Source organism: Rutilus rutilus (genome assembly GCF_951802725.1).
Source record: "Rutilus rutilus genome assembly, chromosome: 4".
NCBI lineage: Eukaryota > Metazoa > Chordata > Actinopteri > Cypriniformes > Leuciscidae > Rutilus > Rutilus rutilus.
Genome location: NC_140212.1, coordinates 11,148,060 through 11,174,920, shown reverse-complemented (window position 1 = coordinate 11,174,920; position 26,861 = coordinate 11,148,060). Strand labels below are relative to the sequence as shown.

At 38.6% G+C, this 26,861-nt stretch overlaps 1 protein-coding gene across 1 annotated transcript; it reads right to left on the bottom strand.

The window, feature by feature from the left end:
• Positions 1 to 611: 611 nt before the first annotated feature.
• Positions 612 to 26,587, bottom strand: pdzrn4 (PDZ domain containing ring finger 4). The gene is made up of 8 exons (XM_084406366.1): positions 26,298 to 26,587; positions 9,487 to 9,734; positions 8,499 to 8,601; positions 6,016 to 6,114; positions 4,566 to 4,628; positions 3,538 to 3,639; positions 3,092 to 3,184; positions 612 to 2,999 (listed from the first exon to the last, which is right to left on the bottom strand). Exons 1-8 carry the CDS (start codon positions 26,364 to 26,366, stop codon positions 1,401 to 1,403), a joined length of 2,376 nt encoding a protein of 791 aa, XP_084262492.1. The 5' UTR covers positions 26,367 to 26,587; the 3' UTR covers positions 612 to 1,400.
• Between the last annotated feature and the right edge of the window lie 274 nt (positions 26,588 to 26,861).

Sequence of the window (26,861 nt, the reverse complement as noted above, 5' to 3'; positions counted from 1 at the left end):
AAAGTTGCATAAGACAGATAGTATATTTGCCACAACTGGAAAATAAAGTCATTTAAACATAAATGTAACATCGTTTTTTGAGGTTTATGCCAAAAAATAAGACTGAACAATTTGCTAATTGTATATAAGTAAACTTCATAATATCTTATTCAATTTTTGCTTTTGTTTAGATATTTTTAACAGCAAAAATACTAAGAACATGATCTTTTTTTGCAGTGCAGTGTTTGAAGGGCTGATGGCAAGATAACCATTTATACATCCATGCAACGAATTACATATATTTATAATCAAACAGATCTGATTTTAATGCTACTGTCTGACAGGATGTCAGTTTAACAATGACAGGTGTGGTATTTGGGTGAGATGCGAACCGGACAAATGCCAATTTTGTCTGACTCTAATGATATAATCACAGTTTATCTCAGAAATGCGGTTCTTGATCTCGAGCTTAATTAGGTCAAGCCGTCAATCAAGAAAAGTAATCAATCAAAGCCGAAAGTTACAAATATCTTTGTATGCTGAACAAAACTAGAAAATCTGGAAATCATTATTTGAGAAGAAAGGATAGCAAAAATGTTTAACTTATATAACAATAATTTATTATCCTTTGTTACCCCATGTAGCACACCTAGAACACGTAGACCCGGCTACAAAGATGTCTTACACATCAAAAAAAGACTAAAAACATGACAGCAAGATTACTCAGGGTGTCTCTTCACAAACTGTGGTAGAAAAATGAGCCTCTATACAAGGCACACTGAGAGTGGTAGGAACTCCATGTTTAGCGCTTGACTGAGATACAGACTGGGTCATTTGGCATTATAAAGATGGAATAAAATAACTTATTAGACTCAAAAATATAAATAATGTTCATACAGAGCAGTACAAAAATTGTACGTATTGTATACAATACCATTAAAATGGTAACATCGTGTGGTATGTCAAACAACTCTTGTAAACCCATTTAGCGGCAAAGAAGACCTTTACCCATGAAGATCTTGTTAAGAACAGTTACAGATATTTACATTTCAGATTTAAAAGATGTAATGGCAGCAAAAGCCGAAATTCAAGTACTGTATTTTATATCGCATGAAAACTTGCCATTTATAAAATACAAATGCATGAAAACACTACATTAAATGACAATGTAGTGTGTAAAATCCTATTAAAACCATCTTTATACATTCTAGTATGAAAACACAGCGAGGTCTGTAACGGTAGTGTCAACGTGTCAGTGTATCAAAAGAGTTTTTGAACATTCACATTTCTTGAAGTCTTGAGTTTAGTTGAAATGAGTTTTCACAAAACATGAAAAATATCTGCATCTTCACCTTTATAAAATGGCTACTTGGAATGAGGCAAGTACATAGGGTCGAGACCGCCTGTGGTCACGCTCTTCACTAAACTGTGGTGACTGAAAGGAAGGCGTTGTGAACTTTGGTGCCCTCAGGTGCTCGAGCTCCATGGCTCATGAGCTCTTGAATGGTCATCCAATTGTCAAGGATCTTCTTGTTTCGTTTCTTCAGCATCTTCTTATGGCTGAGCTCCAGAATGCTGACTTCCCCACTTGCCGTCCCCATGGTCTCCCTGAGGCACTCTAGCCGGCTCCTCTGCATGAACTCCCTCCTGCGTCGCTGTTCTCTTGCCCGAGCTAGCTGCTGCTTGCGTTCTTCTTTACTCCAGTACCGCCCCATCTTCAGCTCGCTGACTGCATCGTCATCTGTAGTCATCCCACCGCTGCGCTCCTCCCGGATCCGTAAGGCTCGTTCACGTAGGATACGGTCTCGTGCGGGCCGACGTGCCACATACCTGGTTCCGTCTGCTCGCACTTTAACTTTCCACTCAATTCGGCCAGGTTGTGAGGGTCCAGGACGTCCACGGAGGCTGAGGAGGCTAAGCTGGCTCTGGGAGTATTCCAGAGAGGAAGAGGAATGTTGTTGTAGGAGCTGTAGGTAACTCTGGTAGTGGCGTGTGCTGGGAGGCTGGGTTGTTGTGGTGGTGCTGTGGTAGGGCGAATGGTAGTGCCGAGCGGTTGCAACCCTATTACGGTTTCTTTCTTTCTCACAGCGCTCGTCATCAGCAGGAAGCGCTGGGTCTGACTCCGAGGGGTTGCTGGGGCTTTGTTCCAAGCTGCTGGAGAAGGCCTGGCTGGGTCCTTGTGAACCGGGACTGGTGATGGGGGTCTGTAAGGGTGGTGTGGAGCTGGTGCATGTATGGCCACGACTGTAAGAAGGGCTACTTTGGCTGGGTAAAGACAAAATGGGACTATTGTAGGGACTCTGCAGGTGTTGGGTACTCCGCAGGTTCCTCTGATTAGTCAGGTGGACTCGACGCTGTAGCGAGTGGTCGGGAGATCCTTCTGTTCCCAGTGGAGTTGAGCGGGAACTTTCGGCTGTATTGTAGGCACTAGAGCTGTCTTTATCTCTGAGCTTCTCACTTTGAAGTCTCTCAGGATGCTCGTTAATATCTGCAAGCTTGCCACGGCGCAGTCGACTTTCCTTATCCGTTCGGGGCGAGTCGTGCTTGCTCCTGCGCAACTGGTGGGCTTTCATGATGCTCTGGCACTCAAGTTCAATGCTGCGCAGCTCTTCGTTGAGCATGTGCAGCTCCCGTGCCACTCCACTTCCACCCTGCTCCGTCAGGCTACACTCGATAGTACTACTTCGTCTGTAGACCAACCCGCATTCTCCACCATTACGGATCTGGCACTTTAGCTCCAGGAGTTGCTGGAAATGGTCACATTCCACCCCATTCTCGCTCAACCTGCCCTCCTGACCCGTCTCCTGCCTGGCTAAGCTAACGGTGTCCATAGGAACCAAATGCGAGCCCGCTTCCCACCTGTCTCGAAGTTGTTTTTGAGTCTGTGTTGGGGGATGAGAGAGAAATTCATATTCAGAACTCTCCTCAAAGCTGCACTTCACACCACTGTCCTTCTCCAGAATGGAAGAGGAACATGTTGCTGTATCTGTACTTGCGGAGGCTTCCTCGTGTCTTTTTGACTGGAAAACATGAACAGATACAACCCCTTAATGCATGTCAGAACATAAAGACTTGGTGCTAAGGAACTTTTGGCAAGTATGGTCATACTTACCCACTTTGCTTCCTTTTTCTGCTCTTCTAAAATCTCCATCTTCAGCTCCTCTAGAAAATCATGATGGTCCTCATCGAGCCAGCTTCCATCCATCTAAGAGAGACAAACCCAACAGGGTTAACCAGTTCTGGACCAACCATTTGGCTGGTTACCACGACTCAGTTAGTGTCAGCTAGTAGATGTAATAGCTACACTACTTTCTCCTTTGACAGCCATTCAAAATATTTTTCACTGTTTTCTGCCTTTGACATCACAACTACAGTATACCTAGTCACTACTGAAGGGTTTAACCATCAGCCAATCAACATTTTACTGATATCATTTCACATGGTTTTAGAGAACATGGCATTTATGGCTCAGGTGATTGGCTCAATAAATAAAGCCACACAAATTAAACTGTGGTTTTAAAGTGGGTTAAGATTAGCAACTATGTCCACTAGTCTCACCTGTCCTTCAGGTCTGGTGACGAGTAACACTATGGATCTGGAATTTTCATTTGAAAGGAGAGCAACAGCCTCTTCCCTGTTCTGTACATCATGACCATTTATCTGGAAGAAACATGGACACAGAGAGACAATTACATACACACAAAGATAATGACAGAGTGTCAGGAATTTCACACCAGAAGCACACTTCATCAGTGGCAGAAGTGGAGCAAAATTGCATTTCCTCATACACACCAAAACTAGGCTCCCTTCGTGAGATAACAACCTTCAGTCAATTATGCATTTACTGGGGGGAGAGACTTTGAATCGATTACTAAGAGTGTCGACTGGGCTGCAGTAGCCACAGCATTTCTAAAAAGCGTTGTGGCGGTACACGCCCAGACACACAATTAAGCAGCCTCTGACAGGTGCCGTTCATCTTTTCTTCTATAGAGTAATGGCACTGTCAAAAGAAGATAATAGGGGTGGAGAGAGTGAGACAGACGTGCACTGAACCATTGTATTCATCTCCCTCAATGTTACATCCACAGATGCCTTGCGTCCTTTGTATCTCGTTCTTTCTTTATCTTCTTTTGCTCATAAATTCTCCAAACCCCTAACCCTACTGTCTCTGCTGAATGTCACACCAGCTTGGTCTACATTCTGCAAAAGCAGATCCAGTCAAAACTGCTATTTAAGAGAAATTTATCATGATGATCCAGTGGCTGACTTCGTTTGTTCAAGATTTGTACAGACACACACACACACACACACACACACACACACACACACACACACACACATACAAATATCTACAGTGGGAAGTCTCAGACCACTGAAAATCCATTATAAATTATATCATATTATATTATATTATATTATATTATAAGTAAGTAAAGAAAAATCCAATAAAAAATCCAATTCAATGTGTTTTTGGACCCACTGTATCTACCAAATTAATAATCAAAAACATCATCTGGATTCATAGGATGGTTGTTAGCGTGAATGAGCGTGTGTATAGGTGTGTAACAAGATTCAATGTATCCCACCTGTAAAATTCTGTCTCCCTCTCTGATGCGTCCATCCCTTGCAGCTATGCTGTTCAGTTCAACCTATCAACAGTACAATAAACATGGCATCAATATGTAAATTGTCATAATTCATCTCAACACACCAGCAATAATTCCATGACTTGTCACAAAAAGAATTAATTATTGTAACAGATTAATTTGCATATCTGTTCTATAATGAGAAAAAAATCTATTCCTTTCAGACTATTTACAAAAGAAGGCAACATACTGCCCCAATATAATATGTAAGGATTGGAAGTGAATACTGCACAGAAAATATAAAGGATGTGGAAATATTTTTCTTTTTCCCCTCATTTTTACAAGATTTCTGATTAAAACAACCATATTCTTTATGCATTGTCAGAATTTACATAAGAACGAGGCTTAAAAATGCTGTACATTATACGCATAAATGCATTTTTAATTAGCATAACTTACTTCCACAGACATGTATTAATAGAACATTTCTGTAGGTTGTTCATAATACATTTTCTGGAGATGATAAGAAAAAGAGAAGCAGTTCCCTCCTGTTTGATGTCAGGTGCTCCACATTTACATATCCCTGAGCAAGAAATGGTGTAAGAACAGGCAATATCTGTACAACAAGTGGAATTCTCCCTGTTGAAATGCAGTCCCTGTTTTCAGCCTTTGTTTCCTTTAGGTGCGTCAAGGTGGTGAGAGTGAAAAATGTGCCATTTTACACTCCGCAGGAGACAAGAGGGGTGCCATTTCTTACTAATTAAAATCAGCAATTAAAACACTGAAAAAAGAACTGTCTGTATGCAGAATAATTTTCCAAACTTGACTTGATCTCTTCATGCTTGACTCAGTCCTGGTAGACTTTCGTCTGCTATTTGAACTTTGGAAAACAGGAAAATTTTCCATATTAAACACTTTTAATTTCAGTGAAGGAATACAGTGGTGTGGAACAATGAGAATGGATCAGACTCAGCTTTTATCTTTTAATTACTTTTCACAAAATTTAAATTGATGTTAAAAAGGGTTTGGTCCGGTTAATTTGATTGCCTGCATCAAATTTGATGCTTAGTGCCACATCTTACAGGTGACTTCAACACAGATCGCCAAATTAACATAATAACATTTGTTCTTTTTCAGTAGATCTTTGTCTGTTAAATTGAACTGGTGCATAAAAATCCACAAAATAGAGTCTGAAACTATAAAGTCATTTTTTTTTTCCTTTGCAACACTTGTTTTGTCTGTGAAAGGAGATGATTAACCTTCAGAAAAGGTTGAACTTCAACAACATTACCTATTATACTGTTCATCTATGTCCAGTTTTACAACCCAGACACTAAAGATTTTGGAAACGTAAATTTAACCCCCCCTATTTGTGTGATTTTTTTTTTTTTCAAGCAATAAACTTTAAAAGTAAATGTGTAAAATAAAAATAAAATAAAAAAGTACCCACCTGACCAACGAAAATGGCTGTATCTTCTTCATCATCAGTACGATAACAGAGAGTCAGGCCCAGTTTTTCCTGGCTGTTCATTCGACAGAGCTCAACCTCCTGTAACAAACACACAACACACACACACACACACACACACACACACACACACACACACACACACACACACACACACACACACACGTTAGGTTTCATTATCTTTGTGGGTACTCTCCAAAGACATAATGATTTTTATACAGTACAAACTGTATTTTCTATCCCCTAAACCTTTTTGCATTTTCACATTTTTAAATTAGCATAATTTAGTATGTTTATTAATCCATTTCCCTCCACCATGATGTAGGTGATCTCGGGTTTTACTATCCTTGTGGGGACATTTGGTCCTACAAAGCTCAGACTATTAACTTTATACTGATTTTCCAGGCAGATATTTTCTTATGAAAGCAACAAGAAAATAGCTCAGCTCAGTACATTTCTCTTCAGTTCAGTTTATTACTTAAAAGATAAAAGCCACCTATTGCTTCTAAACTCCAGCACGAATAGCAGTGTTTTAGAGTAGTAAAGTCATCTTAAATGTTTGGCTTCGCGTTAAAATGAAACAATGACCAGTTCCTTTGGCTACAAATGTGTCCTACAGAAGGCCACCGTGAAATATGATATAATCAAGCAGGCCGAGGGGGTTATATGTCAAGACTGAAGCCTGGTGCAAGTGACAGCGCTGTATTCGAGAGACATTCACCTGTCAAAGGAGAGCTGTTAGCCACAGCTCAACATACCACTGACACCGGTCTCAGTTCAGTCAAGCAAAACGGCTCATTTATCGGTCGACGCTCCTGACCGAGCACTAGCATCATACATCAAAAACTCCACCCTCCACATTAACCAGATTTACCACTCCATCTAGAGTTTTCCCTTTTCTTCCACAACCATATACACTGAACTGTCAAGCGTTCATATTTGGCAAATCATTTCTAAAAATGCGATACCAACATGCTCACGGCAACGTCTGTGGTGTGATATAAAAAGGCTAACTCTTTCTCATATTTCAGCTGAATCTGGGTTACTGCCAGTCCGCACAATGGATGCAATTCATCACCAGAAGCTTTAATACGGCTTCATATTGATCTGCTCTATAAGCTCAGTGATACTTCATATTTTCTGCAGGTCTATTGTTCAGACCACATGCTCATCAGAAAGGATCAACCGACGTGCCGAGCAAAATAATCCACACAATCTCCCTTAAACTAGTGCGGTAAGCGACGGAACTGGAAAATCATAGTGATAATTTAACAGATCATAGTAGTAATCTAGGATTTGTTCCGTATTCAGGGAGCTAAAGCGGTTAGTTTCCTCTTGGCCCTGATATGAAAAATTTGCTTATGATTGACAGAAGTTATCTTGCATGGAAGGGGTTCATCCAGACATTTTTCACTGCTTATGCATACTTCACATGGCAACTTCAGCACTGTGCAATTTTGATTTTCCAAGAAGGAAATTGTCACAAATTCGCCTACAGATGTGGGATATTTATCATAGATACATCCCAAAATCTCACTCTTTTGAAGGAACATCTGGTGACAAGCTGTTTTTGTACCTTCAAACACTCATAATAATATTAATGATTCATTAACACGCATGCATTTGTTTTCCAAAATGAGCAAGCGACCCAGTAGGAAAGAACATTAATGTCACTAAAATAAAACTAATTACACCTCAGTGGAGTGTAATGCCCCTGTTTATTAGCCAAAGGAAAAATGGCATCGTTTGAAAGCTCTCCAGCTGTAACATGCTACTTTAACTCATTAATAGTGAATGAATCTGCCTTTTTGAAACTCTTATTTTTAAAGTTTCACAATTAAATGAACCCAATACATCATTTGATCATAGAACTCTTTTAATTCAGATTCTTTTATTGATAAAAAGGTAACACTAACACTACTATAGCTTCATTTGTTAACATGAACTAACTTGAACAATACATAGATACAGCATATTAATCTTAATTAATGTTAATCTCAACATTTACCAGTACATTTTTAGATCAAAAGTTGTATCTGTCAACATTACTTAATTCAGTGTAAACTAACAAGATTTTTTTTAAATTTTTTATTAACTAACATTAAAAAAGATTAACAAATGCTCTAATAATATCTTGCTCATTGTTAGTTTATAATGGATTAACTGATGTTAACAAATGAGACTTTAATGTAAAGTGTTACTGATAAAATAATTGGATAAAATGAACAATTGTAAATTATGTGAAGCATACAATATTGAATATGAATATTTGTCAAACTGTAAAAAAAAATGTTTTGTGTGTGCATTGTATCAACATGCATTAATGTATAATGTAGTGATGTATTTATTCATGCCATCATTGACCATTTGTCATCGGGTCACCCGAGATGAATGTTAACACCAGGTGTATATCTCTATATATATATAATAAATATAAATATAAAGCATTTTTTTTTTTCACTTACCTCACACTCGAATTCAACTGCCCTGTCCACCTCCGCCTGAGTGCTGGCCACATATTCTGGACAATCATAATATTCATGCTCCATAGTCTGTATAGAATGACAACTAGAGAAAGACAGAACAAGAGAAATGACCTTTATACTAGGCTAAGATTTATTTCTGCAATTTTATTTGCAGAACTACAGACCGACCCGTTACACTTCTAAGAAGATAACAGAATTTGTTTGTAGTCAGGGGAAGCATGTAATTACAAACAATACTCATTAATCTGTTAACACATCATGCTGGGGTACAATTGCAAATGCACTGTTCCAAGATCCTAAGCAATCTGTGCAAAGCACATACACAGACAAATGAATCTGAATCTCGATTTTGCTGAGTTGTAGCCAGACAAACAGATTAGCAGCATAAATAAACCCAAAGCAAAGCACATGCACATAAGGAGCCAAATAATCAGATGTGGCCTATCATCCCCAGACACAAGTCTTATTGGACAAACTCAAGCAGTTGAAAAGCCGTAAAAGGGCATTAAACACCAAGAGAAACCTCTGTGCCAGCACGTTTGATATTTTAGCACTCCATTAGGTTTTAATCACCCTGTATACTACTCATTACAGGAAATGGATAAGGGAAGCCACTACAATAATTACACATAGGCCCTGGCATGACTTTTATGACAGCAGTGGGGGATGGCTGTTGCCTGGTGATGAAGAAATATTTGATAATAACATTTTTGCTGATGTTAGTATGCATGGTCATTAAGAAAGAATCACTCGTTGAGGTAGCATTTGTCAAATTTTTTTAATAAAAATGAACTCTGAATTAAATAAATAAATAAATAAATAATGTGTATATATATATATATGTATGTATAAGTTCATAATATCATTTCTTGTAGTAATGACATACAATAAATAGTACAATTAACTTTACAGGAAGAGGATTAGGTCTGATCTAAATGTAATTAACAGTGTTGGCAGCATACTGTACCTGTCTGACAGCAGGAATGGGCAGATGTCTGGCACAGGTGGGGTAGTGGGTCTCATCTTAGCCAGAGCCATGATGTGCTCAAAGGTGATGTCCGTCTGAGTACACACGTCCACCACACACACTTCCTGTAGGCTGTTCTGGTTCCGGCCGGAGGGTCCCCGCCTCAGCACCTGCACCACAATGGGTTCCTTTCGCATGGCCTCCACCGTTCCCTCATGTCCAGACTTGGAAAATTCACGTCCATTCACCTAAAGAGAAGAGAAAACCACAAATCGCAATAGATTTATTCATAGATTTAGTTTTTTTATTCATATTTAATGTTTTTCCAGATTCTTAAATGAGCTTGTGAATGTAGCTCTGATATATGGATTTCATAAGTGACCAAACAGTCTGCGTAATCACAGTGACATCTGATATGTTGCACCTGACACCTGTCAAAGCCGCCCCATCAGAATTCACTCACCCGCATCAGCAGGTTCACTGCCAGACCAATTAAATGAGCTTGTTATAAGCTCAAAATACTCAGCCTTTCAACCATTTATTTAAGACAGAATCATACCCAAGGGAACACACAAACCCCTTTACCTTTATGCTGTAGGTCTGCGTTATAAATGACACGTCAATACCCTACATGCCGCTGCTGAAAAATGTTTTTGTGATTAGTCTTCCATGTGTGAACTTACTTTACTGGTTCACAAACAATCAAAGTGTGTCAGAACGAGACCAGAAAGAGAAGAGATAAACCAGATAAAAGATATATCAAATGTATTTAAACTTAGTGAACAGACAGGGATATCAAACCTTTATTTGGTCCCCAAATAGCCTTAGTATTTTGCAATTCAATGCAATAAGATTTGATCTTACAGTTCAACTTATTCTGGGCTCATCAGCTAATAAAAAAAATAGGTCACATTGTCCACAGTGAGAGAGCAAGTGCACATGATTTATTTTAGACTGAGCAGTTTTCCTTAAGCTATGTGGTTCCTGTGAGGCAGAACAAGAAACTAGTCTAATTATACAGGGCTTCCTTAAGATTCCTTATCCTCATTTCTCATTGCTCGTGTGTGCCAACAACAAAGAGTGGCCTCTAGACCTTTTCCATCTCTTCTTTTGTTTTAGGGGAGCGCATAGCATTTGGCACCTCAGGCTGTCAGGTAAAACTGCTGTTGAACGACCTCAACATTCGACACAACATGACAGGAACCTTTGCTCTCAGACATTCATCAAGTCACACTTGCATCCTGCACTGTTCCTTATGGGAAGACTGAAGAGCAAGTTGGATCTCACTAGATGGGCCAGTTAATCCGGTGGTAACTGGGAACAGTCCAACAGTGCAAACTCAACAGATGTGATCCTCAACTCTAAGAATGATACTTGTGTCTGGTTAAAGTTAAATGTATTTAGGCACAACCAAAAGGTCTGGTGAAGAAATAAAGAAAACCAAAACATTACACCAACAAAATAATACACCAAATGAGATACCAATACCACTGAGATATCACATAACGAAGTCACTCAAATTACTGGACTTTAAACATAAATTAAACCTAAAATAAGCATGCCAATGTTGGTTTTCAAGGCTGGCTACTTCTTTTATTAAGATAACAGTTGTTCCTTCCAAAGAAAGTGGTATAAAATCAGGCATAGTCAATGAATAGCCACCAGAGTAGAAACAGCCAATTGATTTCTATTATCTTGTCTAAAAGATCAGCAGGTGAAGAAACTCTGAAGTTCATGTTGGTGAACGTTGATCCACAGCGATTTAATTTAAAGGTCATTAACGTCAATGAAACGTGGCAGTCGCACACCAAGAAAGCTTAACCAGCCCACCTCCACATTCCTCCTCAATACATGACTCTGAAAAGGTCAGGTGCCAACTGGGTTTGATAACAAGGTCTGGAGCTGGAATGTACCGCAGTCACCTCAGACCTGTCATATTGATTTCAGACTTATAATACCAGCTCTGCCTCAAGAGGACCATGTAGTACATCTGAATGCTGAAGTGGAGGACAGAATCACAGCTAACATCAGTGGTGGAGGGTAAAATGTGTGTGTTTATTGTCAGAGCTGTCATATTTGGGTCAGTTCTCGTCAGGTGACACATATCTAGAGGCTTGTTTATTTTCTCCCAACTGAACGATTTTGCACAGGTGAGATAAGCACAAAGAAGTGATAAGACTGCATGTGTGTGTGTGTGTATGCGCGCGTGTGTTTAACACATGTGGCATGTGAGATAAGAATTGGATGAGAACCTCTTGGCCATACAACCAAACAGTGGAAAATGCAACAGCTACAGGCACATGCACACACAAACAGCATTACGTCAACCCAAAATGTGCCAACGGTTGTTTGGCAAACTTACTGTGGTAACAAAGGATCTAAATAACAATAAAAGCCCAATGAAAAACGCTAGACTACAGTCTTTTATATGGCACATTTGTAAGGGAGTCACACTATGAGTTTCTTAACACCGTGAATCCAAAAGGAATAAAAGAATGAGAGCATAATATAGTGAAATCTCACCTGGGAAGTGTCAAGCAATCAGAAAAGATTCTTCAGGGTATTATGTGTGAGCAAAAACACAATATCTGACTCACGCTCCCATTCACAACCCCAAAAGCATCTTATCTTTGTATTGAGCACATGGCGAAACACCCAGTCACCCATCTATTCACTGCAGGTGCTCAATGACAATGCCACAGAGAAGTCTAATTGAAAAAGAAGACTTTCTCATTACTAGAACTTATCATTTCTATCAAATATCCGAATTTAGCATATTGCTTTAGAGCTCAGCCTCTCTCTTTCTCTACACAGCTGCAGGAGTCTATAAAACGGCCATCGTCGACAACCATCATCTCGCTTTAACTGTGGAAAAGAAACCACATAGACTCTGTCACAGTCTGTTATTATTCTAATTCATTTTCTTCCTTAGATTTACTCAGAGACTGATAACTAACTCTCCATGTCGTTAACTATTCAGATATTCAAAAAGAGACTATTAACTATTTGCATATGCTATTTTCCATGTCGTCTCTGCACTGATTAATCAATGTGGTAAGAAATTAATGAGAGGCAATTAGTACCCTGACGAAACGCATGACTGAGTGAGAGATCAGTAGAGAAAAAGAGAGAAAAAAAAGTGCAAAGACTTTCTGTATAAGTGAAATCTGGTGCAAATTACTGTTGATGTGTGGCAGCAAAAAGGGAGTTTTGTCTCATTACAAGTATAATCCAAGCATACTAAATAGACTGTAAACAAACAACAAATTGAGCATATCAGTCATGATAATAACTCGGGGTAATGCATTAAAATCACTACAGCTACGCCACATACCCACATTATTCACCATTATGAACTTGGTGTGAAAAGTATTAATTTGACAAACCTTAACTCTTTCCCATTGATGGATTTTTTTTTATTTTATCTTTTGTCATTTATGACCATGCTTGGTGAAATATTCCAGTAGCACCTCACTGCAGTACACGAGATCCAGGGGGCGGAGTTGGATCCAGATCTAAGGGGTGGAGATTGGTAGGTTTAGGGGTGGGTTTAGGGATCAGGGGGTGGAGATGGGTAGGTTTAGGTATATGTAAGGAGGGAGAACACGGAATCTGTAAGCTGCAGAACACGGAATCCAGGGGGAGGAGTTGGATCCAGATCCAACTCCTCCCCCTGGATTCCGTGTTCTGCAGTGAGGACCATCTTAAATATTCTGGCAATCCATGTTTTCACAGTCATATGGTAGGGGCGCAATTACGCATCTTCTGTTTCTTTTTTTAATGAAACTTACCCACATTCAAGTGTTGATAAAATAAAATAAATTAATGAAGCTTTTAGGGAAACCAGTTTGAAAACAACAATTTTTGCAATTCCTTTGGTGATGCTATTACAACCTAACACCACTACAAACTTAACCGTTAATTATTCTTAACCTAATTATACTATATAAATAAGATGCAACTTCTAGAACGCCGTAAGCACCTGCAAGCACAGCCCCTCCCCCACGTTGTCATTTTTCAACATACATCACATATGCACAGTATTCCCACATCAGTATCTGTGATTACACAGTATCACCATAGAGATTCAACCCTCTCTGCTGCCATTGCTTATGCATGTGCTTTTGTGTTAAATTAAAATTCCTCTTTAGGGACAAAGAATTACTCCTCAAAGAGGTTTTCGGCAGCAATATGCCACTGACTTGTTCTGTGGGAATCAGGCAGTGGGAGTTTGACTACACAACACAACGATGACAGAGTTCACCCTGCAGGGAAATGTCTACCTTTCGCAACATAATTAAATTCTCCATTAGCAACAACCTTGGGTTGATCCTCCAAGCTAAATAAATGCATCTCATTCTTCTCTATTTTCAGGTACAAAAATAAATAATGCATTTGAAATAACAGGCACATATATCACAGAGAGCTGTGTGTATGTGTAACTAATGAGTCCTTCAGCAGGACCCAGCCATGGATGACATGGGTTATGACAAACTGTGTCAACAAAATGCTTATTTAGCCTCAGTACATCAATGCAATAACCTGATGCAAGCACTCTCCATAAGCACGATCATACTGCATGCTGTCATGGAATACATCATGTGTACTGAATCTAGATGTAGGGAATTGTTTTTCCATTACTTGTCAACAGGAGTGTGAATAAATGAAATGTTCTCAGATTGAGAACAGATTTTTGACAGGGTTGTGTCTCTTTGTCCACATGTTGCCTGCTCAATTTCCAGGCCTTAAACCAAAGTGTCGCAACATGTCCGGGCTTGTTGCTCTTCCATGGTCACTTATATATTTAATTAGGGTTTCTCTGGCACTAGAAATTGGTTTCCCAAAAACTCCCCCCATCTGCCATTTGTCAGAAAAACAGATAGTCTCATGCCATTGGTGGAGCTGATGTTTCTATATTGAGCTGGTCAGGATGTTCAAAAAAAATTACAACCACATACTATCATGCTACTCTTTTTACCATCTTTCTATGGCAGAAATAGTATGAGTAGTACGAAGGTATGTGGTTCCAAATTCAGCAAATGTTTTGATAGGAGAAAGTATTTTAACACTGAAAAAATGCACACTTTGACTTTAAATACCAGCCTTCAAAATCACTGATCCTTATTGAAGCAAAAAAACTGGACCAAGGCCTGAATTTAGCTATTGGTTTTGCTGTGCAGTCGAGTTCACTTCAAGGTCCACCAATAAATGTCAGGGCGAAAATGCTGTGGAACAAGCCAACATTAATCATAACCAGCACGAAAATAACACAAGGCTATGTAATACAACAATACAAGTAAGAGTGACCTAAGGTTCAGAGCTAAACTTGCCTTTTTTTTTTTTTTTTGTACATGCTGACTCTCACTTGGCCTAATGCTGAAAATTTTGATTGTTCCTGAAAGGCAATGAACCTGGTGTCTTGGCCTTAAAATGTTTGAGAAATCAGTCAAGCGAGCCAAGGAGAGTTATGGGTACTGCAGTCAGGCTGAGAGAGAGCAAGAGAGACAGATCTGAGGGTGATTTGTGCTTTCAGTGGGAATGCTTCATTATTTTATCTGATTTCGCTGGCAGGAGTGTCCCACCATGCCTTACTAATGACTTTAATGAAGGACTCTGCTCTTGAGAGATACCAGCTCTGTTCCAAAGCCTATGAGCTAATTCACTACATAGGCAGCATAATAAAAAAGGCATGGGACCTCATAAGCGACAGATTTGGAACGCTCTAGGCAACTCGATATGTCAAACAAATTAACAAACATTTTATTTCAATAGAGTTTCATGTCAGCTTGTTGCTGGATAAAATATTAAGTTTGTAATTACTAAAAAACTATTTTTAGTTCATTTCAGTATTGAAATGAATTTTTGACCTTCCTCTGGCTTCATCAACAATCTTGATTTTCATCACAATGCAATGCATTCTGTGGTGGCCTTCAAGGATGATCATGATCAGCGAATAAGTTTAGCATTTCGCTGTGTTTCAAAGTTCAAGTTTGGTGAACTCTGACCTGCAAATTTGTATCATGTGAAGATGTGTGACCAACAAAAGATTAAAGATTTAAATCTGCAGGATTGCAGTGTTGCAGTAGTAGATTGCATATGTTTACATTTTTTATGTTAAATCAACATTGATTGTTTGATACGTTGAATTGTGTTTTATGTGACCGTTGCGGTGTCCGTAGAAATTTTGTGCGCTCAAAGTCTAGTGTTAGGATTTTAAAATGAAAACTTTTCTTCTCAGCTCCTAACACGGGGATCAAGTTGGATAATGTCCTCTGAGTGAAAACTGTAGCACTAGTGTTCTAGTAGAGACAAACAGTCTAAATAGTGCCTTGTCTTCCACGGTGAACTTCATGTGTCTCCATCTCTAGACTGACTCTAATAGACGTGGTGCGTCCAGTGCCAGAGGCTTATTGTCTGTTACTTCCTCCTACACACATTAGACACAGATTAACCTTACATCTGCCATCATTACAGGCAGGAACACCACAAACAATAGCGATTTGAATAGATAAACACACACACACAGGGAATATTTCTAAATTAAATCAAGGCAGGGATACAGTAACTGCTTTCTAATCTGATGTATGTAAGTTCAAGAGGAGGTCAGAGCCTTTACCAAAGCAAGTATTCAACAATGCATAAAGTTAATTTCTGAATTCTTAAGTTAATATACTAAATAACCTGAGTGTGGCCTAGCACATCAATATGACAGAAAGGCTTCTGTCGCTGTACTTTTCGCCTATAAAAGCACAATTGTTGTTGCACACTTGCGTGCCATCTCTTAACGAAAACATACTAATCAAAGTCCCTCCATCCACACGATTATGTGTGAATCTTTTGTCCTGCATCCCACGTTTGTGTATCCAAAGCCTGATGAATGCGTCTGGCAGTTGCGCGTGGGTTGGCACGGGTCTTCATGCTCTGCGTGTAGTTAATGCACCACTACAGGTGTGGCACATGGCGCCCGCCACCACACGGCCAAAACCGACATCTGCTCCCCATCAAATCTGAAGCCGAATATAAAAAGATGAATCCAATAACCAGATATTTGAATGTGAAAACCTGCACCTTCTGAGTAAAACCATGGTACATTGTGCGAGTAGTTTAATGTGTGAACGAAATATTTAAATCAAAATATGTCAAACTTTTAATGAGCTACCAGCCATGAGATTTTTTTTTTCTCTTCCTTACTATGTGTGTAATTCCCGGATCTTCATGCCAATTAGCATTGTTTCTCAAGTGTGGAGTTGGATTTGGCTCTCAAGGGAAGAATGGGAAAAAATAATGCACGCCTTCACACCTGAACAGTCTTAAAGAGCACATCAGATGTGTGTGAATGGACATCCAAACACGCACGCTTGCTTGAAGATTGTCTCTGACGCACACAGCCACATAATGCACATCACGCTGAGATGTTTTGCAGTGCAATTTAGCTCTATTCAGCCTTTCGACAGTCAGTCAGCTCCTGCTTTCACAGTTGCTCAACGGATGACTTGGAGTATGAATTGGGCGTAATTGGCTAATCAGAATATGGAAGAATTTGAATGAGCAGATAAAAAGACTCAATATTTTTCTTAGGATAATGCAAGGATAAGGGTGACACATTTGATTCCATTCATTATTCATCAATGTAGACTTATTCAATTATTATATTATATTAATTATATGATGTTATATTATATTATATTATATTATGTTGAATAGTCACACTTTTGACTCCTCGAATTATTTCTAATATAGATTTATTTAGTCAATTTATTAGATTTATTCTAAATAAATACACCAAAAAAGTTTATTTGAAATAAATAAATGTTAGACTCCATTCAATATTTAGCAATGTATATTTACTAATATAATATAATATAATATAATATAATATAATATAATATAATATAATATAATATAATATAATATAATATAATATAATATAATATAATATAATATAATATAATATAATAATCGCTTTTTAAACATTTATGGAGTTCAAATAAATTATTCTCATTTAAGACAGTATAAAACTGGGTTTGAAACCAACATACTTGCTTGAATAAACAATAATAATTCAATTAGCTTATAACCCTAATATCCTTAATATATAGCCCCTGTGACAAATAGACCCGATCTCTTCTATATGCTTTAATAGGCCAATGCTGCATATGAAAGCGCATAATAGGACATAAAAATTCTAATTTCCAAGAAACGATCTGCTCTAAGACTTGAACCCTACTGATGTTACAGAGAGCAGATCTGGTTACTGAGCGGAGACACCACGGCTTGCCCCACAGATGGGCCGCTTGATACTTAATACGCAAACGGACGGCGCAAGAGACCTCAGAGAGCTGCTAATGACTTTTCAAGCACACTAGAAACCCAACTCAAGTTTGATAGTGTCACAGTATTGAATGAACATACAGGACCTGTCCAAGACGTGCAAGTTTGGACTCATTGACCAAAAAGACCCGAGTGACAAGCAATGACAAGGGGAATCAAGGACATATGAGATTTTATAATATGACGAATTTTACGAGGTGCCTAATTCGTACGAATTCGTACGAATGACCTACCCCTGACCCTGCCTCTAAACCTACCCGTCACTGGGGTTTAGACAAATCTAGCCACCTTTTACAGATAGTGTTGGATCTACTCGATTTACACAATTACATACCAGTCCAACACATTACAACCAAACACAGATATTAATGATTGGGTGGGACTTTTAGAAAATAAACAAACACATTTTTCACACTCTTACTGGTTTAGAATTGTCATTTTTGATATGTAGCCTATCTGATGGTCTTGAACATTTCCACTTCAATGTCATTTCCACCACAAATTTTGATTTTGACGTCTCTGATAACGTAATCAAACATTGAGATTACCATAATTTAGGTTAGTAAATGCTGTAGAAGTAGGCTATTGTTCATGGTTAGTTCATGTTAACTAATGTTAACAACCTTATTGTAAAGAGTTAGCAGTTAAATTTCAAGTTTTACTGTGGAAAAGGGTGAAATCTCAACCTCTCAGACATACAAGTTTATAGTTAAAGAAACCCCTGACTACAAGTTCAACACTTGCACTCATAAGGAATGTTTGACTGATATCAGCTTATCATTGTTGTTGAATAAAGGTTGTCGTGGTGTGCTTGTGTCAGACTCAGAGGAAATGACCTGGGCCAGTTTGTGTCTCACACTGACAGACTGTTACTCACACAGGGGGCCGGGGCCAGCCAAGAGGAACAGACAGGAGCAGTGACCTCCCTGTATATGTGTGTGTGTGTGAGACTGATGAAAGGTGAAATGTGTCCAATCCTGTATGCTACTGCCAGATGTAAGACAGCATGTCTGCACTGATACAAGGTCTCTCTCCATTCTTCATCTCCATATAACAGTCCATTCAAGTGTACTAACAGTGTGAAGTTGACTCTGATAAACATTGCAATTCAGTATCCCATAATTCCTCAGCCTTCTGCTCAATGTCTCACCTTTGGAAGAACAAAAGAAGAGACAGAAAGTGAGTTGGGGGAGGGGTATCATCCCTCATTTCACGTGCCGTACAGAAACAAAACGCCACTGAGATCTATTTCTGTGCTTTAACCTTGCACACACAGATGCTTCATTAGCCTATTTGATCCTTACCAAGTAACTGTGATACTGGGCTGAGCTGCAATGCTCACAGATTGTTTTAATATTGCAGATACATCACACATAACCCATAAATTATCTGAATTTGACTGAAGAGCTCTTGAACTCCACGATACACTGGCAGCTGCACAACAAACATGGTATTTCCTCCCTGGGTCCTCGGCCAGATGGGATATTAAGAATTGTCATCTAGAAATGTACCTGCTAATTGTATGTTAATTACAAACGGATCAATCCACAATCCTCCAGTGCACTATAAACCTGCTATATAGACCCAATCAATGTAGAACAAATCAACACAAAACAACCTTATTTAAAGTCAATGTGTCTTGCCATTTGAAACCCATTTTAATAGCTAGATGTATTTAAGATTGAAATCTAATATTAAGCATGGAAACACATTTTTGGTTGGTTTTATCCATAGGAAAGCAATTGTTATGTACCTTGTCTAGCTTGATAATGTGGCACTAAAAACAAAAATCTACAAGTGAATTAAAGCATCACAAAATTGTGTTAAAAAGTTTTTTTTTTTTTTATGCTAGATCCATCACACTTGTGTTTCATTCGTGTAGCACCCATGTGTGACGGAGGTGTAATCAGCCCCTTTTGACTTGGCAAGTGGGCAGACTCAAAGAGGACTACTTGATGAAGTAAAGACAAAACTCCATAACTTCTTATAATTACCAATCAGCTCTGAAGCCCAGCACTAATTACACACCAGTGTGTCTAGGGCAGACAAGCAGGTCATCTCCTCTGCGGTTCCAGACAAAGAACTTTTATTATCTCTTCTGCTGAAATTAGACTATGATTGTTTTAAGATTGAAAGCGAGGCCAGGATCAGTTTAAGGATATAAAACGACAAGTTTGTGACAAAGGAATATGATGTTCACATATTTTTTTTATGCATCATCATCATTTTTAGTTTGTTTGGACTTCATAGTTTTAAAATGGAATTAGCAAATGAGTCTGTTCTGAAAGGGAAAAACGATGTTACAGTAAACGTAAATAATAAAACGCTCCTAAACGTAACCAAAAAGTGCAACCAAAAAATAGAGTTGTGAGTTAAACCCTATGCAATAACTATCCTCCAGAATGGCTGATGCAAGGTAGATTTTAGCAAAGCAAGCTCGGCCACAGGTGGTGTATAGATATATACATTTATATATGGGAAAAATTGAGAGGAGAAAGAGGGGCAGATAGTAAAGACCTTCAATCAGAGAGTCTGGCTGGTCGAGTGGGTTTGCTGTACGTATATGTAAAGGTCAAGCCTGCACTTTTTAAAATGAAATAACACAAAAAAGAAAAGGTCACCTCATCATTTCACTTGAGATAGTCATAAAGGAAGCAGATCAGACAAAAGTGTAAAATCTCATGAAACTCAATCCACTGAGCGGTAGAGACAGTAACAGCAATAACAATGACTCTGTTTACAATGCTATACAACTTATAAAAATCCTTAGAAATGAGTGCAACCCTACACCAATATATAAAAATTGTGGCCGATACCAATAAGCCGATATGTTTTAGTTAATGTCGATAACCGATAAATAGACAATATTAACATTCTATGCTATCTATACTGAGTAAATTAATAATGTAAAGTGAATTTAGGCATCATAACATTATAATGAAAAACAAATATTCATTTTGTGGCATGCTGCAGATTACCTTTAACAGTGTTAATATATAATCAGTGTTTTAAAGATTAACTTGAATGTTAGATTATGACAAAGGTAATCTAAATGTAAAAATAGAGGAAATAAGCATGCACAATTAATTATCCAATATCAACCCATACAAACTAACATACAACCATAAAAAAAAAAATCTGAATTTCTGCCAATAACTAATATGGTACCGAAATGTGATGCATCTCTAACAAAAGTGACTAATTTCATTAAATTTATTCAACAAATATGTAATTAACTAGGGATGCACAGTTATGAAAATTTTGGCCGATGTCGATAACCGATAATTCTTTATATTTGAAAGCCAATAACCGATATATTGGCTGATAAATCTAAATTTGTATATCATTTTTGGGAGCCTGATACAAAAACAAAAGTTTCACCATTAAATGTCCCACACGGTTAGTTAGACTATATGACAGACTTTACATGTTGCACTGTAATTTCCATTTTAAAGTGATCTCAATCATATTTCAAGTAATTCAAAACCATCATGGTGAACAGTACGCATTTGAAGTGTCTCAGCTGAAGGAAATAAATTTTATTTTATTTAATAATCGGCTTTAATATATCGGCCACATTTTCTTATTGTGCCGATAACGATAAAAATTAACATATATCGTCCGATACCGATATGGTGGCCGATATATAGTGCATCCCTATAATGAACTATCATACATCTGTTCATGTGTGCTTTTGAAATTTGAGATTACCTTGTATATATTCACATGAAGTGTAAAAAAATGTATGCAGTAAACATGAAACCATACACACAGCAGTAGGTAATACGGTGCATCTGGTAAGGAAGATCAGTGGCTGTGTAAATGACATGAGACAGAGGTTTAGATGAGGTCATCTGCTCTCTTTCCAGATCAGGATGAAAATATAAACTCAGCATCTGTTATTTCACTAAGGCAGAAAATCACCTGGACCACTAAGAGCGTAAAGTCTATTTTTAGCCATAATTATGCAATAATTCCATGCATGCCAGAGCCAAAAAGAATGATATGGGTTTTAAATGGGATTTACATGATATGCACACACGCTTCGCCTGGGCTGGAGTTGGCAGGGTCTGGTGATATGATCACCCCAGGGCCTGTACTATCTGACAGGCTTATCATCCAACACGCTCACAAGATCAATCAAAACTACATGTTTCTCTGTCTTTGCCTTCTTTCGCTCCACACCCATCGCGTTTCATCTGCAAGGAGCATCATTCAGAGAAAGGCTCCGGGACAGGAAGATGGATGAGAGTGTTCTGAGAGAGAGACAGAGGACGTGGCCCAACAGTGACGATGCCAATAAGAGAGACCTCGGTTCAGGCAGGAGTGTGAAGCATCCTTACACACATACACACTCGAAACTCAATCTAACACTCTTCACAAAAGCCAGTTCCTTTTGGCAAGTCTCTCTAAAGGTTGTCCTCCATCTGGAGACCCATTAAACTTGAAGGCTGTGATACACTGACTGCCCAATTCACTCGCACAGATCCATATGGCTGTTAGCGCTCTCGGGACCGACATTTCATCTGACCCTCGATGGCCAGGGGGTGCAGAGGTAAACTTGTGCCAGATTTTTTCATGTAAATCAAAAATCTAATTTTAATTTAATCGAGAGTTTGGAACAGATTTTTTAGAACAAGGTGAATTACAAATAATTCTCAATTTGGCCCATGCAAATTAAAGCTGAGGATGTGATTTTTTCTTGTAAATATTTTCTGTTTTTCATTATATCTCTGAATCTGTTGGATCTATAGATGCTAAAAATGAATGTCTGAGTGAGAGTGAGAGAGTGAGTGAGTGGGAGGTGAAATCTCTCAGTCTCCTCCCATGCTGATCCACAGACTGGAAATTACACAGAGCATCTGTCCCCATACGGGCTCCTGACCATGGCCGTAAAATGCACTGCTCCCATGAGCCTCAGCACTTCAGCTGAGTTTAGAGTTTTAGAGATTACTGAGGAAATAAATACATTAACATCCAGTTTTGATTTTAATAGTTGATTGACTCTTGCACCTTGCGAATTTAGCCCAGCAGTAGATCAATTCTTTGCATGAGAACAAAATCTTTAAGTAAAATCAAATTTACCATTTGTTAACCACATTAAGTTTATTGCACTTTTTTGACTATTTTGGATTTTATGTTGATGAAGATAATGCTGAAACTCTGAAAACTCATTAAATTGAGTAAGACCATTTATAGTGTTAATTTAATAAAATTGTTTAAAATATATTCATTTATTTACAAAAGAAATTACTGCTACACTGTAAAAAAAAAATCTGGTAAATTTACGGTAAAAAACTGGCAGCTGTGGTTGCCAGACATTTACTGTAAAAAGTACGGTAGCAATTAATGTTAATTTACCGATCTATTTAAGTACTAATGTCTGTTTTGTACTATTGTAATACACTAACAACCACCAGTCTCAGTGGTGAAGAGAGGGTTAGGCTAACCCTAACCCACATAATAAATCAAAGCTCATCACAAGCAGCTTTTCCACAAATTGAGAAAGTTAATACTAATATTAAGTATCATTCACACAAACACTAAACACCATCATGTTAACAAACATAAAATAAAACAAAATGCAATAAACATTCATTTAACAACATTAAATGTAACATAAAACAAAGAAAAACTATGAAGAAACATAGTTATTTCAACAAAAATACATAAAATGTGAAGTGTCACGCAGGGAATTGTGGGAATATCAATTTACAGTTTTTCACTGTAAATTATACAATGACTTGTTCTTTTTCACTTCCAAAAACGGTACATTTTACAGTAGTAGACTGTTACCTTCCTGTTTTTAACCAATTAACAGTTTTTTACTGTAACAGTCTTTTACCGTTAAATCCTTTACCATCCTTTACTGTTAATGTTTACAGTTTGTTCAATAAAGACATGAAAGACTCATTTTACAGCCATTTTATGCAGAAATCCATGTAAAATCAAGGGTTCAAATACCTTTTCCCAGCAACTGTATATTAATAAACATCCACCATAATGTAACCTATACCTAACTGTCTCATGGGTATTTGCAGTCTTGTTTTTTACAGCACTGCAGAAAATAACACTTTTTTCTCCCCTCAAAAGCTGTCATTTTGAAAGGTTACCTGATATAATTTAGTGTTTACCTCCCCCACAAATCATGTCATCTATAATAAGACTTTAAATGACATCACATTTTACATCATGATGGATAAACAGCAGCCAATCACAGAGATTTTGCCAGTCAGATCTGCCAGCCAAATTAAGGTGAAATAGCTCAGATCTTACAATCCAAAACCTGATCTTGCTGATGGAACACAAACACACAGCTAAGTCCTCTGAGACTGAGAGTAAGAAAGAGCGAGGGAGAGAGAGTACGGGAAGTCATTGTAATGTGGCTAACAAAGAAAGAAGAATACATTTCCATGGTGAGCCCGTTGAGGGGCGAACACTCACACTAAACTCATAAATCTCACAGACCACCGGGGCTAAAAAGGCTGTGCTGCCAAGAATAGTGTCAAAATTGTCAAGGGGCGTGAAATTGCAGTGTAGGCGTGTGTTTGTGTTTATTCATGTCCGCTTGTTGTTGTGACTTCAAGAGTAACACGGTGCAACATCTTCTTTGATTTCTTCTTGCAAACATAAAAGCTCAAAAATTTAAATTGCTGAATACCAGAAAAGGAAACATCTGAGGCAACACTTCCTTGACACACTTTCTTTTCAGCTTGGGAATTTACTCCACAGAGAGTAGATCCAGATTTCCTTTTCCTTTCAACCTTCCTTAGTACCTTCATTCTTCCTGGAGACATTGCACTATTTCTTTCTCTTCCCTTTCTGGTTTTCTTCTATCGAGAGTTGCATTCGGCTGCTAAAACACCAAAGGGACCAACATGTGACATATAAAAAGTCATCTCATGTCAAGAAAAAAAGCAAACCGTAACCCGCCAGACACATTCACACAATGTCTAGGGTATCAAATGTCTTGGGTGTCAAAGCGGCAGCACGCCGCTGGAAAAACGATGCCAGCCCCTCTTCACTCTATAGTGCCACAAAATAGCAAGCGTGTGTACAAGATTCGCAATCATAGGCAGTACCTCACTGCTGACAAGTCACTCTAAACACAAGCCCACTGTTTTGAACCAGAAGAGATCAAACTTCTTTAACCTCAGTTCAGACACCGACAGGGATAATCTCCCAGATTGGCATCCACACAGACAAAAGGCACATTTTAACATCTAATTAGGGACCAAAGACATTTTGTACAACAGCTTAATGAGGCTGCGATAAGAGTATCATGAAAATATTATTTTGCACGCTTGATGCTCAGAAAGGAGCAGGGACTCTGACCTCCTGTGCAGCACTGAAACATGGGGAATTCTCAACTCAGAGAGGAGCGGAGCCAGGGGTTTAACCAGTCTCAGACTAGCATCAACCTTGAACATTAGTGATGACCAAAAAAGCGAAACGTTTTCCCATTGTAGCATTGAACATTGTGCTATTGTGCAATCTGTTGCCGAGGTCCAATGGGTGCCAACTAAAGGTTTGGAAATATAGTGATATTATTCAGTTATATAATAAGCTACATAAATATGATATATCATGATGAATGTTCCTTCTGCAACTATTTGAAATGGTCTTTATTCAGTTCTGGAAATCGCACCTTATCAAGGCTTGCTTCCTTCTTGCAGCTCTCACTTGCAGCTACATACCATAAAGACAAGTTTCACCAGTGTGTGCAATCCCAAATTCTCATCCTCCTACCTGCAAGCATCCTGTACAACAGTTAACAAGAATATTAACAAGAATACTAGCACAGTTGTAAAGGGTGTGTGCTGCAAAACTTGCTTTGATCCCTGACAAATGCTTCCAGGTAAGTCCCCAATGCAGTTGGGGATTCATCACACACAACAAAGAGTTCTCCTAAAGAACTCTTCCCACAAGACTGTGCAGATCCATAAAATTGGACAACTACTAGAATCAAACTAAATGTCTTAGAAGACACTTCTCAAAACGGAGAGGTTGAAGACTCATGGGCAAGCATTCCGACATGTAGCTTTGGGCAACCAGAGTTTGAATCCCAACTTGTTGTCCTTTCCATTCCACCCACCTCAATCTCTTCCACTTCGCTTTCTATCCACTCCCTGATTGTTGTTATTAAATTAGGGCAAAAAAGGCCAATAATAAATCTTTAAAACACATATATCTTTTTTCCCCATCCAATACTTGTAGGGGTACTTGTAGTGTCCTGTCCCTTGAAACAACTGGTCCTACTGGCTCCTGTTATTCTCAAGTTGCTTTGGATAAACGAGTCTAAATTAATACTGTAAAGGATCCATTCTGAATCTGAATAAGTTGCAGAGAAAAGATTGTGAAGAAATGTCTAGAGAAGGTGAAAACTTGTCTTTTAACTCATGGAAATCCCATCTGATCTTATAACTCAACTTCACAAGGGTCTCAGGATATTCCAGAGTAGGTTAAACAAGTCGACTTACCTGGGCAATCTCGTAAAGCAGCTTGTAGTGCTCCTCTCTCTTCTGCAGCGTGCACAGGTTACAGCCCATCTCGCCGTCGCGGGTCCCCCAACAGATCTCTGGCAGTAGTGCACGCAAACAGGCACCCTGGGGATTTCCCTCAAATGTTGAGTAACGTCTTTCATCAGTGGGTACCTTTCACCCGTTCTTCTTTGTGTAAAAATCACGCATTGACCAGGCTGCCTGATGTAGCAGAATTCCTTGTGAATGACTGTGTGTGTGCATGCATCGTACCCCCTCGATCTCCTTGTGTCTCTCTCATCCACACTAGCTGACTAGCAGTCATCCACACACGCTGTACTAAACCCCTCTTCATAGAGACACACCCCCCTTATCTCTCTCTCTCTCTCTCTGTCTCTCTCTCTCTCAGTGCACATGACTACACCTACTCTAGCTCATGAATAACAATGAGTATCTGTTGGATATTCATTAAAAGATGATGTAGAAGGTGCTGTGACTGTGTTAACTGGGTATTTATCACAAGGCATTAAATAAGGTAGTAATGACCACCAACTAAACAACTAC

Bases quoted from the DNA above. Each gene is read 5' to 3' on its own strand.
- pdzrn4 (XM_084406366.1), bottom strand. From the start codon at position 26,366: ATGGGCTGTAACCTGTGCACGCTGCAGAAGAGAGAGGAGCACTACAAG. The intron at 9,735-26,297 runs GTAAGTCGACTT...TCTTCTCTTTAG, and splicing joins TGCTTTACGAGATTGCCCAG to GTGAATGGACGTGAATTTTC. The intron at 6,115-8,498 runs GTAAGTGAAAAA...TGTTTGTTACAG, and splicing joins CAGTTGAATTCGAGTGTGAG to GAGGTTGAGCTCTGTCGAAT.